At 41.7% G+C, this 14,740-nt stretch overlaps 2 protein-coding genes across 16 annotated transcripts in view; one reads left to right on the top strand and one right to left on the bottom strand.

Moving 5' to 3' along the window:
* Positions 1–7,539, bottom strand: part of Mrps17 (mitochondrial ribosomal protein S17) — a 33,833-nt gene extending 26,294 nt beyond the window's left edge. For 5 of the 15 annotated variants that reach the window (XM_087196153.1, XM_087196155.1, XM_021254300.2 and 2 more), the window contains exons 1-4: positions 7,447–7,539; positions 4,818–5,158; positions 3,105–3,152; positions 772–860 (exon numbers count right to left, since the gene is read on the bottom strand). Coding sequence is in view for 9 of the 15 variants with exons in the window: in XM_004839949.4 (XP_004840006.2) it covers positions 772–819 (48 nt within the window). In the remaining 6 variants the exon portion in view is untranslated. Of the gene's footprint in view, positions 1–771; positions 861–1,235; positions 1,256–2,341; positions 2,468–3,104; positions 3,153–4,817; positions 5,159–6,817; positions 7,267–7,446 lie in introns of those variants that run through there. The other 10 variants (XM_087196154.1, XM_087196156.1, XM_013070452.3 and 7 more) reach the window with 8 other exon arrangements.
* Septin14 (septin 14) overlaps positions 7,245–14,740 on the top strand; it is a 51,729-nt gene continuing 44,233 nt past the window's right edge. The window contains exons 1-4 of the mRNA XM_021254296.2: positions 7,245–7,383; positions 11,222–11,348; positions 11,673–11,765; positions 14,594–14,658. Of these exons, the coding sequence (XP_021109955.2) occupies positions 11,315–11,348; positions 11,673–11,765; positions 14,594–14,658 (192 nt within the window). The 5' untranslated portion in view covers positions 7,245–7,383; positions 11,222–11,314. The remainder of the gene's footprint in view (positions 7,384–11,221; positions 11,349–11,672; positions 11,766–14,593; positions 14,659–14,740) is intronic.

The following is a 14,740-nucleotide window of genomic DNA, read 5'->3' as shown; positions in this document are numbered from 1 at the left end:
TCAATGTTTTATGATTTTGCTCATACCTAATTTGGTAAGAATCTTTTAAAAAGTGAAAAGTATTTATTGAATTTTCCAAAGACTTCGACTAATTTTCATAGAAACAAGATGTAGCACTCATAGCTCATCTAATGACACAATACTTAATCAAATTATAAAATCAGAATAGGCTTAAACAGGTTGGGAGGAGATATAACAGATCTTTATAAAGTTAACCTGAGGTAGCAGATAATTCAGGCCCATTTCATGATCCATCTCATTCATTCAAAGCAGACCAAGTGACCCAGCACCATTCACTATGTTTATAGACAACACAGCAAGGCTAATCTTTGGTGAGCTGTCTAAGCGAACGGTGAGTAAAAGTCTATTGTACTGCTGCAAGCGCAAGGTCCTGAGTTCAATCCCTGGTAACAAGGGGGAAAAAAACCCTCTTATTGTATCTTTTGTTTGCTTCACAACATCTAGAATAGATAGGAATCCATGAACGTGAGTCTAGAGAGGAGAACTAAAAGGTATATCAAGAGAGCAGGAAACATCAGAGAGATTACACTATCTGTCATAAGTGTCTCCTTGGGTGGTGGATAGTAGGAACTCAGGCACTCAACTGAAAAATAAAAGTGCCAAGGGCTGGGAATTTAGCTCAGTGGCACTACGCCTGCCTCACAAGTGCAAGGTCCCGAGTTCAATCCCCGCTATGGAAAAAAAAAAAAAGTAACAACATCCTGAGAACGATGGTAGCAGAACTATGGAGGAGAGCAAAACTGAACTTACCTGAGACCTGACTCTCTGTGATCCATCATCCATTTCTCTCCCCTTCATGTTCCCTTCCCAGGAAAGAACCACATTCTGAGAAGGCGTAACTGGGAAAAAGAAAAAAGAGGGATCCTGCTCATATATGATATTCAGGACAAAAAATCAACAGTAAAAAATCAATAGATTTTCTACATATGAATAATGAACTAGCTGAGAAAGAAAATAGGAAAACAATTCCATTAATAACAGCTTTAAAGAGGGATCAACCTAACTAAGGAGATGAAAGACCTGTGTAATGGGAATTTCAGAACATGGAAGAAAGAAATTAAACAAGACACTGGAAGATGGAAAAACTTCCTATGTTCATGGATTGGCAGAATCCATACTGTCAATATGGTCATTTTACCAGAAGTGGTGGATTTGACAAATCCTCATGAAAATATCAGTGACAGGGCTGGGGATTTACCTCAGTGGCACCATACCTGTCTCGCAAGCACAAGGTCTGAGTTCAATCCCCAGTACCGTAAAAAAAAAAAAAAAAGAAAGAAAAAAAGAAAATATCAGTGACATTCTTCACAATAGAAAAAGAAAAATCTTAAAATTCACATGGAAACACAAAAGACCCAGAGTAGCCAAACCAATCCTAAGGAAAAAGAGCAAGGCTGCAGGCATCACAATACCAGATTTCAAATTATACTATAAAGCCATAGTAACAAAAACAGCATGGTACTGGCACAGAAACAGACATGCAGGCCAATGGAACAGAATACAGGATGCAGGAGTGACCACCCCCACAACCACAGCCATCTAATTCTTGACAACAGAACTAAAAACACAAAATGGAGAAAATCAGCCTTTTTAACAAAAGGTGCTGGGAAAACTGGACATCTGTATGGAGAAGACTGAAAGTAGATCCCTGTCTTTCACTCTGTACAAAAATCAATTCAAAATGGATCAAAGACCTAAACATAAGACCTAGAACTTTGAACAGGCAAATAAATTGAACAGACACTTTTTAAAAACAGAAGTAGACATAGCCAATATATATATTAAAAATGTTCATAATCTTTAGTCACTGGAGAAATGCAAATCAAAACTATACTGAGATTCCATCTCACCCCAGTCAAGATGGTTACTATCAAGAACAGAAAGACAGGGCTGGGGATTTACCTCAGTGGTTTCGCCGCCTGCTGCCCAAGCGCAAGGACCCAAGTTCAATCCCCAGTACCAAGAAAAAAAAAAAGAATAGAAAGACAATAAATGCTGGTGAGGCTAGGGGAAGAGCAACCCTTCTTCAGTGCTCTTGACAGTGTAAATTAGTACAGCCACTATGGGAACCATTATCGAGGTTCCTAAAAAAACTAAAAATAGACCTACCACATGACCCAGCTGTACTACTCCTTGGAATATATCCTAAGGAATTAAAGTCAGCATCCACTGGGAGACCTGCAAACTCATGTTTACTGTAGCACAACTCACAATGGCAAAGTTACGGAAGCAGCTTAGGTGGTTAAAGATGAGTAGAAAAAGAAAATGTGGCATATATACACAATGGAATATTATACAGCAATAAAGAACAAAATGATACCTGCAGGAAAATAGATGTCACTGGATATCATCATGTTAAGCTAAATTAGGCAGACTCAGAGAAACAAGTGCCATTTTTCACTAATATGTAGACTCCAAAAAAGATGACATCAAAGTAGAAGGGTCACTATTATTAGAAAAGAGGGGATATGGGGAAGAGCGTATAATGGAGGGTAATGGGGGGTGGGAAAAAGAGTTATGCATTATGTTATTAAGAGATTGTGATATTGACATGAATTTATTGAAAAGGTTTCTTCTACATTCTAGTAAGTGAAAACAGCAACTTACAAAACAATATATATGGCAATGCCCATTTTTTTGTTTTAAAAAATGCATTAATGTATAGAGAGATCAAGAAATCAGCCATATGAGGGCGGGGATTTAGCTCAGTGGTGCCTTGTCTGCCTCGCAAGCACAAGGTCCTGAGTTTGATCCCCAGTACCAAAAAAAAAAAAAGAAAGAAAGAAATCATCCATATGGCATTCACTTAACTCTCAATCTGTCTCTAGGAATGAGTTGGTGAGCAAGTTCTTCTTTTTTTACGAGCATTTTTTGATCTGTGCTATTATAAAATGTTCCTAAGTGGAAGAAATTAAAAATTTCTTTATGTGAACCACTAGATGTTAGCTTGATTGCAGTAATCATTTCACAAGATATATATATCTCAAAACATAATCCTATGCACTTTAGATATATATGATTTTATTTGTCAATTACACTCTATTAAAAAACATAATCATGGTAAAATAAAAAAGAATCAGTACCTTAGGTCACAACATTACAGGAAGAACATGGGCAAACACAGATGGTTCCTAAAAAGGAACAAAAGTGAAAAAGTAATGTTTAACATTCCCTCCAAACAATGAGGAAAATAGGTATATTTTGGAAAAACCTCCTCCAACCCTATTTTTCTTGTTAACTAATTAGATATTGACTTTTTTTTTTTTTTCAGTACTGGGCATCGAACTCGGGACCTTACACTTGTGAGGCAGGCGCCGGAACCACTGAACTAAATCCCTGGCCCCACATATTGACTTTTAAAATGCTAAATTTTTACAATGAAAAAGTTAGCTGGAATATAACACTCAAAGCAATAAAACGTCATTTCTCCCTATTATTCTTATAAAGTTTAAAAAAGCTATAGATTTCCATGCTGGTGAAGGTGTAAGGAAATGGAATCCTCCTATCCTAACTGTAAACTGCATAAGTTTCCTGGATGTTGATATTGGAATGTACCTTAACAATCTAAATGTACACAATCTCAAAACTTCACATCTTGAATGTATCCTATGGAAATAAGACAAAATATGCAAAGGCACACACCACTATGAGGTTCAAAAAAAACACTGTTCCAAATTAGTAACATTTGGAATGACCTAAAAGTTCACCAATAAAAAGTTTTACAATAAACTAGGCTCTATCCATGTACCAGAAGACCATGCAGGCATTACAAAGCATCAGATAATTGGTGGAGGTTGGTTTACCATATGTTACAAGTAAAAGCAGATGACAGTTCAGTATGTGGAATGCAGAACATATACACATTTAAATGTGCCTCAAGCATACTGGAAAGAAATAAAACAGCATTTTCCCTGGAGAAGATTACTGGATTCCTTCGAAGCTCTCAGGCTTATCTAGAAATGAAGACTGGGGACAAAACAGCCAAATGGAAACAGTAGTCCCTTGGTTCATGAATTTAATTCCTTCCATGATTTTGGTCACAAACTAAATTAGTCAAAAACTGAATCAAATATTCCCGTAAGGTCAACAATGAACCTAACCACTGAATTTGATTGATTTGCAACCAAAATCGTGGAAAGAATTAAGTTTGTGAACCGAGGTACCACTGCACATGGGCCATTTTACTTCTGTACCTTATGTGAGCTATCGTCAGACGACTAACAGTTTTTTGTCACTAGAAATACTTGAAACAAACTACTTAAAAGAGGAAAAAATACACGGTATTAAGACTAGGTTAAAATTTTGGCGCTTTGGCTTTGTGTTGGTGAGGCGGCCAGTTTATAAAGGCCTTGAAGATATAAACTTAAAAGGCTGACAACTCAACTGTGACATCTTTGTGACCCTATCTCACTCAGAGATTCAATGCAGGACCTTCCCTACTCTGTGGTACAAGTTCAATGTCACAGCACACGGGAGGCTCAGTGGTTTGCAGCCCTGGCTATGCACTAGGGAAATTAAAAAGGACGCCAATGCCCAGCCTAAAGGCTTGGGTTGAATTGGTCCACAGTAACCTGGGTACAGCATTTTAATTCTGAAGTCTCCAAGCGATTCTAAGGCGAGGTTATGTAGAGAACATATTCTGACAAGCTGTTATTCTTCTACTTTATCCCCACAGGGGGTGAATTTAGGCTGAAACTTAAGAGCCCAGAGATCTGGCCCTCCTCTCCTGCCAAGGGAACCTCTGAATGAAGACACAAAGGAGATGGTGCTCTCATTTCTCAGAATATTCACCTTACCTTTGGGTACCTGCATTCAGGCCCCAGCAGAACGGCTACACCTCTGCAATTCCTGTGTGGCAGTCACCGACGTTTTGTTCTCCTCCAGCACAGTGGCTCAGTTGGAGGTGCAGCAGTACTGGCAGCCTCAGTGTCGCGGCCGGTCCTTGAGAGCTGGTTTTCCAGTCTGAATGTGGCTCCTGCTCCCAGTCATTTATCTAGAGACTTTTTTCTCTGAGACTCAAATTTGTCTCCTGTCAGGGATCTCGTGAGATACAATTTTCAGTTGAATACCTGTAATGAGATTCACCAGAGTTGGCAGAAGAAATTCCCAAGTCTTGGTCACTCACGACCTAAGGAGTCTGTGAAGAGAAGGACAAACCATTCACTCAGAAAGATAGAGCACAGAAAGGTGTGATAATCTTTAAAATAATCAAAAAGCACTTTTCGAATTTTCAATTTCCACATTACAAAAAGCAGAGCTGTACGGATGTATCAACTATAGGAGATTCCCCTTCCTATTCCCAGAATAGAAAACACAGTGGTCCTTGCCTAGCTGGAAGATTTTTCACAAAGAGTGGCTTTGGTCTCCCTTAGATAGAAGGAAAAACTGGCATTTCAACAACCACAACAGATTTGCTAGTAACCATGAAAAATATATTCTTTTTCTATCCACAAAGGTTGTGCTGAAAAATTGCTCTCAAAAAACTAGTGCTGGAAATAAAGAACCCATTTCTTTTTTTTGGTACCAGGGATCAAACTCGGGTCCTTCTGCTTTTGAGGCAGGCAGCTGTACCACTGAGCTAAATCCCCAGCCCAAAGAAGCCATTTCTGATAAGCATCTTTTTTAAAAGAGAGAAAGCTACAATTCTAGTATAACTGGTCCTATTAGATAAGAAAGGCTTTTCCTGCCCAGGACATGACATTTAAAAGCATTTTAGAACTAGGTTCTTACTTCACCACCCTTAGCTCTGAAAAAGACCCACCCACTGTCAGCAGAGCCAGACAGAAGTTAATGAAAATACCCTTAAGTTTCACAGCCCATCACCTCAAAGTCAAGTGCCTCACAACAATAGTAATACTACATGTAGGAAGTTACGCAAAGCAGGGCTGTCCTTCAAGTGTATGAACTGAAAAGGACTCCACATGACCGAGCAGGGAGGTTTGCCCAAAATGTGCTAATAGCATCTTACTGTCTGCTCAAAAAGGAACCAAATCAAATTGGGGAGATTCTGGCCACAACAAAGTTAAATTTCTTTGCTACAAATCCTCTAAGAGATTTCCCTATGGAAATTGTGAATCCTAGAAAAACCGCAGGGCATAGGGGAGCATATCAAGTAATGTATGTTGTATATTGTATGCAATGTTTTCCAAATATATTTACTTTGAAAATACCTACTCTTTTTTTCTTTTCTTTTCCAGGTTTCAGCTTAAATCAAGAGAGATAAGAGAGATTCTGATATCATAGACCAGGTGAGAGCCCTCATTTAAACCTTTCTTATTCAGGTAGCACTTCTTTTTTTTTTTTGGTACCGGGGATCGAACTTGGGGCCTTGAGCTTACAAGGCAGGTGCCGGAACCACTGACCCAAATCCCTGGCCCTGCACTTCTTATTATTCAACTATCCATCCAGGAATCCATCTTTAAACCTCACCATCCATGAAGGCGGGAACCCAGCCGTTTCCTTGTACACTCCATTTTTTTTTTTTTTTTTTTTTGGTACCGGGGATTGAACTCGGGGCCTTGGGCTTTCGAGGCAGGTGACGGAACCACTGTGCTAAATCCCTGTCCCTATACTCCATTTTTAAAGACCCACGGCTGGCAGGTAGTAGGTACTCAATAAATATTTGCTAAGGAAGTAAATGAAAGGGTTCTGGTGCTTACTTTTCTACTTTAATAAGACTTTTTTGTTTTGAACCAATTTTAGATTTGCAGGAAAGCTGCAAAAGTAGTACACACAGAATTCACCCTGGATTCATCCTGCTTATGCTAAGGATAACATTTTTATGGAAGTTACTCACATTTCACCTGCTTATTCACTTCGTTCTTTCTGCAATCTAGGATCCTGCATTAAGTTAGCTCTCCTTAGTGACCTCTAATCTGTAAGTTTTTCAAGCTTTCTGTTTTTCACAAGGTTGACACTTCTTAGGAGAAGATTTAAAGCATTAGATGGCACAGGACGTGTGTAACAGAGTGGAAATGCTGGGGCACAGGTCACATAGAGGAGCCTGGGCCCGGCCTCGGAATTCGCTCCTCATCCCAGTGTTGTTTTGTCAGTGGAGCAAGATGAAAATATGTCACTGTGATAGTTACGGGTGACAATATATTTTGTGCACCAAAGAGCAAGGTTCTCTAGTAAATTATAACGCAGCGCAGCAGCGCATGAGGAAATGCTTCTGTCCTACTCGGATATCACCAGGGACACAAGGCTCAGAGTCCACTCGGTCTTACTAAGCTGTGTCTGACACTGACTTCAAACACGTAACATCGTGTGTCTGAGCTCCGTGTGCACGACGTGGCTCGGGGTCCCCGCAGCAGAGGCGGAGAAGCTACGATGTCCTGCGTCGGGGCCACAAATGGTTAACAGGTTAAAGCCAGGCGCAGGCGAGCGGGAAGGGTGCGGGGACGAGGACTAGGCACACTCACTCACCGCCTCTGCGTCCGCCGACCCGGGGACCCGGCCGCCGCCTCCCCAATGGCGCCCGCGCTGCGCCCGAGAGCGCATGCGCCGGCGTCTGGCCGTTGGGGGTCGCGCGCCCCGCGCCCGCCTCGCCCAGCCCCCACCCTAGTGCAGAGGCGGAGGCGCCGGGGCATCGCTGGTCTGTCCGCGCGCGACGCTCGTCCCTCGGTGTCCCTTTTTCCAGGACCGACCTCCGCGGTCCCCTCCCCATTTTGTATCGGCAAAACTCAAAATATAATAAGATGGGCTTGTAATCCTAGCACTCTGGGAGGCTGAGGTAGGGAAATCGCAAATTCGACCCCAGTCTGGGCAACTTAGTGAGATCCTGTCTCAAAATTAAAAAAAATAATAAAGGCCTGAGGATGTAGCTCAGTGCAAATCCCCAGTACCATCCATCCATCCGTCCGTCCGTCCGTCCGTCCGTCCATCCATCCATCCATCCATAGAGAGCATTGTTACAGATCTACTGATGAGGAGAAAACGGAACTCTCCATGGGAATAACATTTCACTTAATTAGGGCTCAAAATTAGTGTTCCTGGGTCGGGGATTTAGCTCAGTGGTTACCACACCGGCCTCGCAAGCGCAAGGTCCTGAGTTTTGGTATCTCCCACGTACCAAGAAAAAAAAAATTAGTGTTCCTTATCACCAAAATCAATCGCAAAGAATGGCTCACCTATTGAAGCTTGTTATATTGAGAGTTTACATATTTCATATTTAGGAACTTTCTCCAAATACTGCTATCATCCATCAGCATATGGTTGAATTTAGGCTTATTCATTGCTTGAACAGTGTTTGTAGAATTCTGTTATTTTCATCTCTTTGGTTAACAACTTTTGGCATGTGATTAAATGGCAGATAATCAAACTCCCTGAATTGCCTGGTTAAATGGATTTTCCCCTTTGCCATGGCTTAGAGACCCAAAGATGCTACCAGAACTATAATTTGAGCTTAGAAGATACAGCTGCTGCAAATTTTGCATGGGGACAGGAGTCTCATGTCTTGTTTTATATTTTGACAGCACTGAAAATACATAAAGCAGTTTGACATTACCTGAGATTCAAAAATAGTAGTTACATTTGTCTTAGTCAGTTTACCTTCATTGGGACAAAATACCCAACATCACAACTTCAAGGAGAGGTTTATTTTGGTTTACAGTTTTAGTGGGTTCAGTTCATGGTCAGGGGCTCCAGGGCGGGAAGGGCATGGGGAAGAGCCTGAGTGGAGGACAGCTGTTCACTGTGTGGCACCAGGAAGCAGAGAGAAAAAGGAGGAGCCAGGATAAGAATACAGTACACCCTTCCAGGTCACAACCCAGTAATCCTGCCCTTTCCAACCAGGCCCCACCTTGGAATGTGAGACTTTTAGCCGGGGGCATTTTAGATCTAAACTATAGCACAATTGAAATAACTTTATTGTGGTATATGTTACAAATGCTGTTTTGCTTTGTGACTTTAGGTTGAATTAATTGGGAAACATTATCAATTCTGTAGCAAAAGGTAGTTTCCAAAGCCACTCTGTGTTTCCTACATGGTTGAAAGTGGCTCTAAACATTTTTTTTTTTTTTGTACTGGGGATTGAAGCCTCTAAACATTTTGAAAACAATTTAATATCTTCCCTGGATTAAAAATATATATTTTTAACATGTTTTAAAATTTATTCTTTGACTGATACATGAAAACAAAATAGTACCTATTTGTGGCCTATAATGTCATGTTGTGTTATATGTAACATTACATAATATTTAAATCAGGTTAAACATATCTCTTCAAACATTTGTTATTCTTTTTTTGTGTGTGTACCAGAGATCGAACTTGGGTCCTTCTGCTTTCGAGGAAGGTGGCAGAACCACTGAGCTAAATCCCTGGCCCATTTGTCATTCTTAATGGTGAAAACTTTCAAAATCCTCTCTTCTAGCTTTTTGAAGTATGTAGTACATTATTATTATCTATAATGACTTCAATGTGCAATCGCACACCACAACTTGCTCCTGCTGAACTGTGACATAATATTCACTGAGCAGCCTCTGAAGGGTAATCTTGACTGTCAACTTGAACAGATTAAAAGGCATCTGGAGAGGCCATGGGATCAGGAGGGCACAGTTTCAGCAATGAGCTCATAGTTGAAGGGCTACTAGGAGGTGAGGCCTAATTGGAAAAACCAGGTCATGGCGGTGTGACCTTGGGAACTAGTCCCTGACCCCTTCCTCTTCCTCTGGGCAGCTATCCTCTTCTTCTGCCATGTCCTTCTCCCATGATGTTTCTGCCTTGAAGTCAACCATGGACTGAAACCTCTGAAACCATGAGCCAAAATAAACATTTCCTCCTTTAAATTGTGAATGTCAACTTTCTCACAAAGGAAAGTTAACTAATACACAACCTTCCCCATCCCACCCCAGCCATACTCTCCCTGGCCTCTGGTAACCACCATTCTACATTCAACTTCTATAACATCAACTCTTTTAGATTCCACATATGAGTAGGATCATGCGGTATAAAGTGGCTCTAAACAGACAATTCATGAAAACTAGTTCTTTAGTCACTTTGAGATTTGTCTTATCTCCTAAGTAAACACCTGAACAGTATCCGTGGTATATCTTGCCTCACCAAGAGCTAATAAAACTTGCTTTGGTTGCAGCCTTATTTTTACTTTTTATCTTCATGAACTAATGCTAGTGTATGAAATATTCTAAACACCATTACCCTTTTTTTTTTTTTTGTATTGGGGATCGAACTCGGGTCCTTGCACTTGGATAGCAGGCAGTGAAACCACTGAGCTAAATCACTGGCCACTATTTTATTACTCATTTGGCAAGTATTTATGGAGTACCTACTCAGAATTGCTCCTTTCTTTATTTCTGTCACTCACTTTCTGAGAGCAGTTTTCCAGGACAACTTTTGTGAACAAAAAAGCCCTGTTCTTTTATGGTTATTTGCAAATCGGGACATTTCACTCTGTCATAGTTGTTGAAATGCCTGTCTTTCCCTCTTTCTAAGGAAAAAGACCCCACTCTTTGTGAAAGATCTTTCAGCTCAGCAAGGGCCACTTTCTGTTCTGACAAGAGGAAGGGAAGGGATGAAAAGAATTTGTTGTAGTTGATTCATCTGTTGATTTCTGCTTTCTGTCATGTGGGAATCAGATATTCTAACAGTACTCTGATTACTTTAAACATTGTCACAAATTAATGTGCCTTATCTTTATGAATGGTTTGTCCTTCTCATCGGTCCTTAGGTGACTGAGACTTCTGCCGACTCCGGTGAATCTTATTACAGGTGCTCAACCTGAAATTGTATCTCACAAGATCCCTGCCGAGGGACAGATTTGAGTCTCCTACCAAATTTGCTGCATAGATGACTGATCCTTTAGAGGAGAAAAAAGAGTAATAGCCATGTTTAGGAGTCCCTACATCTCAGCTCTACAAGAACAAGGGTTTGTTTGTTTGTTGAGACAGGGTCTCTGGCTATGTAGTTCAGGCTGGCCTTAAACTCACTATGTAGCCCAAGTTGACACAGAACTTATGACTATCATCCTGCCTCAGCCTCTCAATTGCTGGAATTACAGACATGTCCCACCACACCAAGCTATTTTAAAAGCTTTGATCTGGACTCTGGATTACTCCGAATCCTGAAGACTGTCAGCACAGTGGTTCAGACATCCTAACTTTTTCCTAATGCTGCTCTTTCCCTCCCTCTCCTGAGGCCCCTTTCAGAACAGTTTCTGTGTGAGCTCCAATGTGCTTGGTTTCAGGAATCCCTGACATTCCAGGATGTGGCTGTGGACTTCACCAAGGAGGAGTGGGAACAGCTGTACCCTGCTCAGAAGAACCTCTACCGAGACGTGATGCTGGAGAACTACAGGAATCTGGTTGCCCTGGGTGAGGAGAGTCCTGTGGGACTGGGGGCCACTCACAGGCCTTACTTCCCTCAGCAGGAGAGTCTCAGTGCTCTGGGGATGTGGTGTAGCCCCTAGTAGGAGAAAGCTCATCACTATGGAGACAGAGCCTTGTTCCCTGCTCTCTCCCCCAGGTGAAAGATCCTAACTTTGTGCAGTTTGACATGAGGAGCTTTCTCTTGCTGCCTCTGAAGCCTCTGCTGTCCAAACCCAGAGGCCCCAAGGACTGAAAAGGGTGGAAATGGGCTCTGAGGGAGAATTCTGCTCCTGGTATAAAATGCTGAGATGTACATTTTCCCATGAACAGGGCATCAGGTTTATAAGCCAGCAGTGATCACTCAGCTGGAGCAGGAAGAGCTGTGGACCAGAGGAGAAGGCCACCCTGTGGGAGCTCCCCTAGGTGAGAAGTGGGCACATGGGCATCTGGTTCTCACTGAGGGAAAGGGTCACTTCTAGAATGTTCCATGTCGTGTGCTATCAGTCTCCCTCTGGGATTTCAAGAGTACTAAGTTGCAGGTTTCCCAAATGCAAAAGATTATTTTTTACTGATTGAACAGAAAACATATATTGATTGTGAACGAAATTTACCCAGTACAAAAGTTCTTTTGCAAGTTTGAGCACCCATAAATACCTTGATGTTATGGTCCTCCACACTGCATTTTTGTCTGTAATTTTTGTTCATATATCTTGTCAGTATTCTTTAAATCCTTATGCAGTGTTGGCTTGATTTCCAGCTGGGCATTGTGGGTAGTCTCCATAGAGCTTCTTCAGCTGTAGCTAATGACCTTGGACATAGCGTATTCATTCTGTGGTGGAATCCAGAAACCCACTGTGTCTGTGGGCCGTGAAAAGTGAGGACACTGCAGGCAGCGTCCAGTGGTTGGTGTCTGGCGCTCACTCTGTGGCTACTGCTGCAGCAGGAGTGCTGGACCCTGTCTGGGTCGCGGCTCCCTCAGGCCCTGTTGTCACCAGCTGTTCTGCTCCCAAGGGCTGCAGCTTTTGCCCTACTCATCCATGCTGCAGGCCCAGGGAGCGGCAGGGTGGGAATCGAATGGCCCTTCTGTGGGGACAATGGAGGTTTCACCTTCATCTCTCCCCTGGCAGAGGGGAGTCCCCTCCCCCACGTGGAGTCTCAGAGGGCAGGTGGCAGGGTATTTTGTTTCTATGCTGTTTGGCACATCTTAGAATCTTTTAAGTTTTTAATCTCTCTTGCTGATTTCCAAAGTTCTCTCATGGTCATTCACCTCAAAATGCAGCTATGCATTTGTTTCTTTCTGTTCTTTCCTCGCCTCTCCTCTCTTTTTCTTTTTTCTTTTCCCCTGTCTTTTCCCTCCTGCCCTTCCTTCCTTCCTTCCTTCCTTCCTTCCTTCCTTCTTTGTTTGCAGCACTGGAGATTGAACCCAGGACCTGTGCACTGAGCTACACCCCCAGCCCTTTTAATTTTTTTTAAATTTTGAGACAGGGTCTTGGTAAGACACTAAATTCCCCAAGCTGGCCCAAACTTGCCATCCTCCTGCCTCAGCCTCCCAGAGTGCTGGGATTACAGGCGTCCACCACCACACCTGACTACTTTCATATTCTTTGTGGAGGAGGAGGTAAGTGTTGGATCCTACCATCTTGCATCCAGTTCTTTTTCTTGATGTTATAAACTTCACTTCATTTTCAAGAAACTGTATTAGAGGGCAGAGGATTTAGCTCAGTGGCACTGCGCCTGCCTCGAAAGCACAAGGTCCTGAGTTCGATCCCCGGTACCAAAAAAAGAAAGAAAAGAAACTGTATTAGAAATACCCAAGCCTGAATAACCAGTGTTTGTCCATTGCTCTTGCAATAAAAAATGATCCAAGAAAAAGGAGTTACTATTTTGCATGAGTTAATCTATCAGAGTACCTGTTTTCCTCAAGAACTCTTACACTTGTGTACAATATATAAGAGCGCTGTAGATACTTTTCTTACATCTTTTGCGAGTGTGATGGTGAATAATGCAAAGACCAATGCACTTTGTGCCCTATGCTGATGATGGCTGCCCCTGATCCATCAGTGTAAATCTTAGCACAGTGGAAAAGGCAAATCACACCCTCATATTAGATTGAAGGTGTTGACCTCATGGGTTTCCTGAAAGAATCTTGGGGACACCAGGGGGCCAAGGACTGTACTTTGAGAGCTCAGGATCTAGACTTATGTGAGAAAAAGACACCTCTGTTTATTTATTTATTTTTTTGGTACCAGGGATCGAACTCGGGACTTTGCACTTGCGAGACAAGTGACAGAATCACTGAGCTAAATCCCCGGCCCTGTTACTTATTTATTTATTTATTTACTTATTTATTTATTCATTTATTGGTACTGGGGATTGAACTCGGGACCTTGCGCTTGCGAGACAAGCAGCAGAACCACTTTTATTTATTTATTTATTGGTACTAGGGATCAAACTCTGGTCCTTGTGCTTTTGAGGCAGGCAGCGGAACCACTGAGCTAAATCCCCAGCCCCTATACCTTTGCTTTTTAACAGATTAGGCTTTTTTTAAAAAATTATTTTTATTGGTATATTTTAGGTATACATTTATCATTGGGTGCTTGTACCCAGATTAGGCTTTTGAATGCAAGCTATTTTGTATCTCTAGTTTTCAATCTTTAGCAGGCTTGCCAAAAAAAAAAACCAAAAAACACACACCATCAGTTAAACAGAGAATAGAGATCCTTAAGTTTGTAGTTACTACCAACTATCAGAGAAGATAAACTGAGGAAGCTGAGAAGCAGCCTCTCTTACAGAGTTTAAATGCTCATTGTTGATTACAGTAAAGGACTGGAAATCATTGCAATGCCCAACATTAAATTTCTGCTAGATAAATACAGAAATTTCATATATCCTAGAATAGAGTGAGCCACGCAGTAGAACAGAATACTATCTCAGAGTATCCCAATGACTTCAAGGAAAAATGAGATAAAGTTATGTACTAAAGTGGGATAATTTTCATGACAGATCAGGTGAAGGGACCACGGAACAAAGCCAGTTTGCTTTTCATTTTGGTTTACTTGTACATAATGTTTCCTCTAAAAATGTACCTCAGCTTCTTAGTATCTTTGTGCTGTGCTCAAAAGTAGCGTAGTGTGACCTTCTCAGGCAGTCGTGGTTAGAAATCAGCACAGGGTGCTCTTCCGGCCTCTCCTCCCTAGTACCCAACTGTTGCAAACACTGTGAACAGTAATTTAATCCAGGTCTGTGGGCAGGAGGAAGAAGACAAGCTTTGGAGCCCTCAGCCCTGTGTCTACTGTGTAGCTGGAACTCTGGACACGTATGTTACTTAATCTTTCTGAGTCTGGTTTTTTCATTTGTTATATGGCAATGAAAATATGTATTTGTCAGGTCTACTTTAA

This window comes from Heterocephalus glaber, unplaced genomic scaffold (genome assembly GCF_053883595.1).
Source record: "Heterocephalus glaber isolate CG9 unplaced genomic scaffold, H.glaber_assembly_v1.0 deba00001610, whole genome shotgun sequence".
NCBI classification, from domain to species: domain Eukaryota; kingdom Metazoa; phylum Chordata; class Mammalia; order Rodentia; family Bathyergidae; genus Heterocephalus; species Heterocephalus glaber.
The sequence above is the reverse complement of the archived record's forward strand: the minus strand, read 5'-3'. Positions and strand labels throughout refer to the sequence as shown.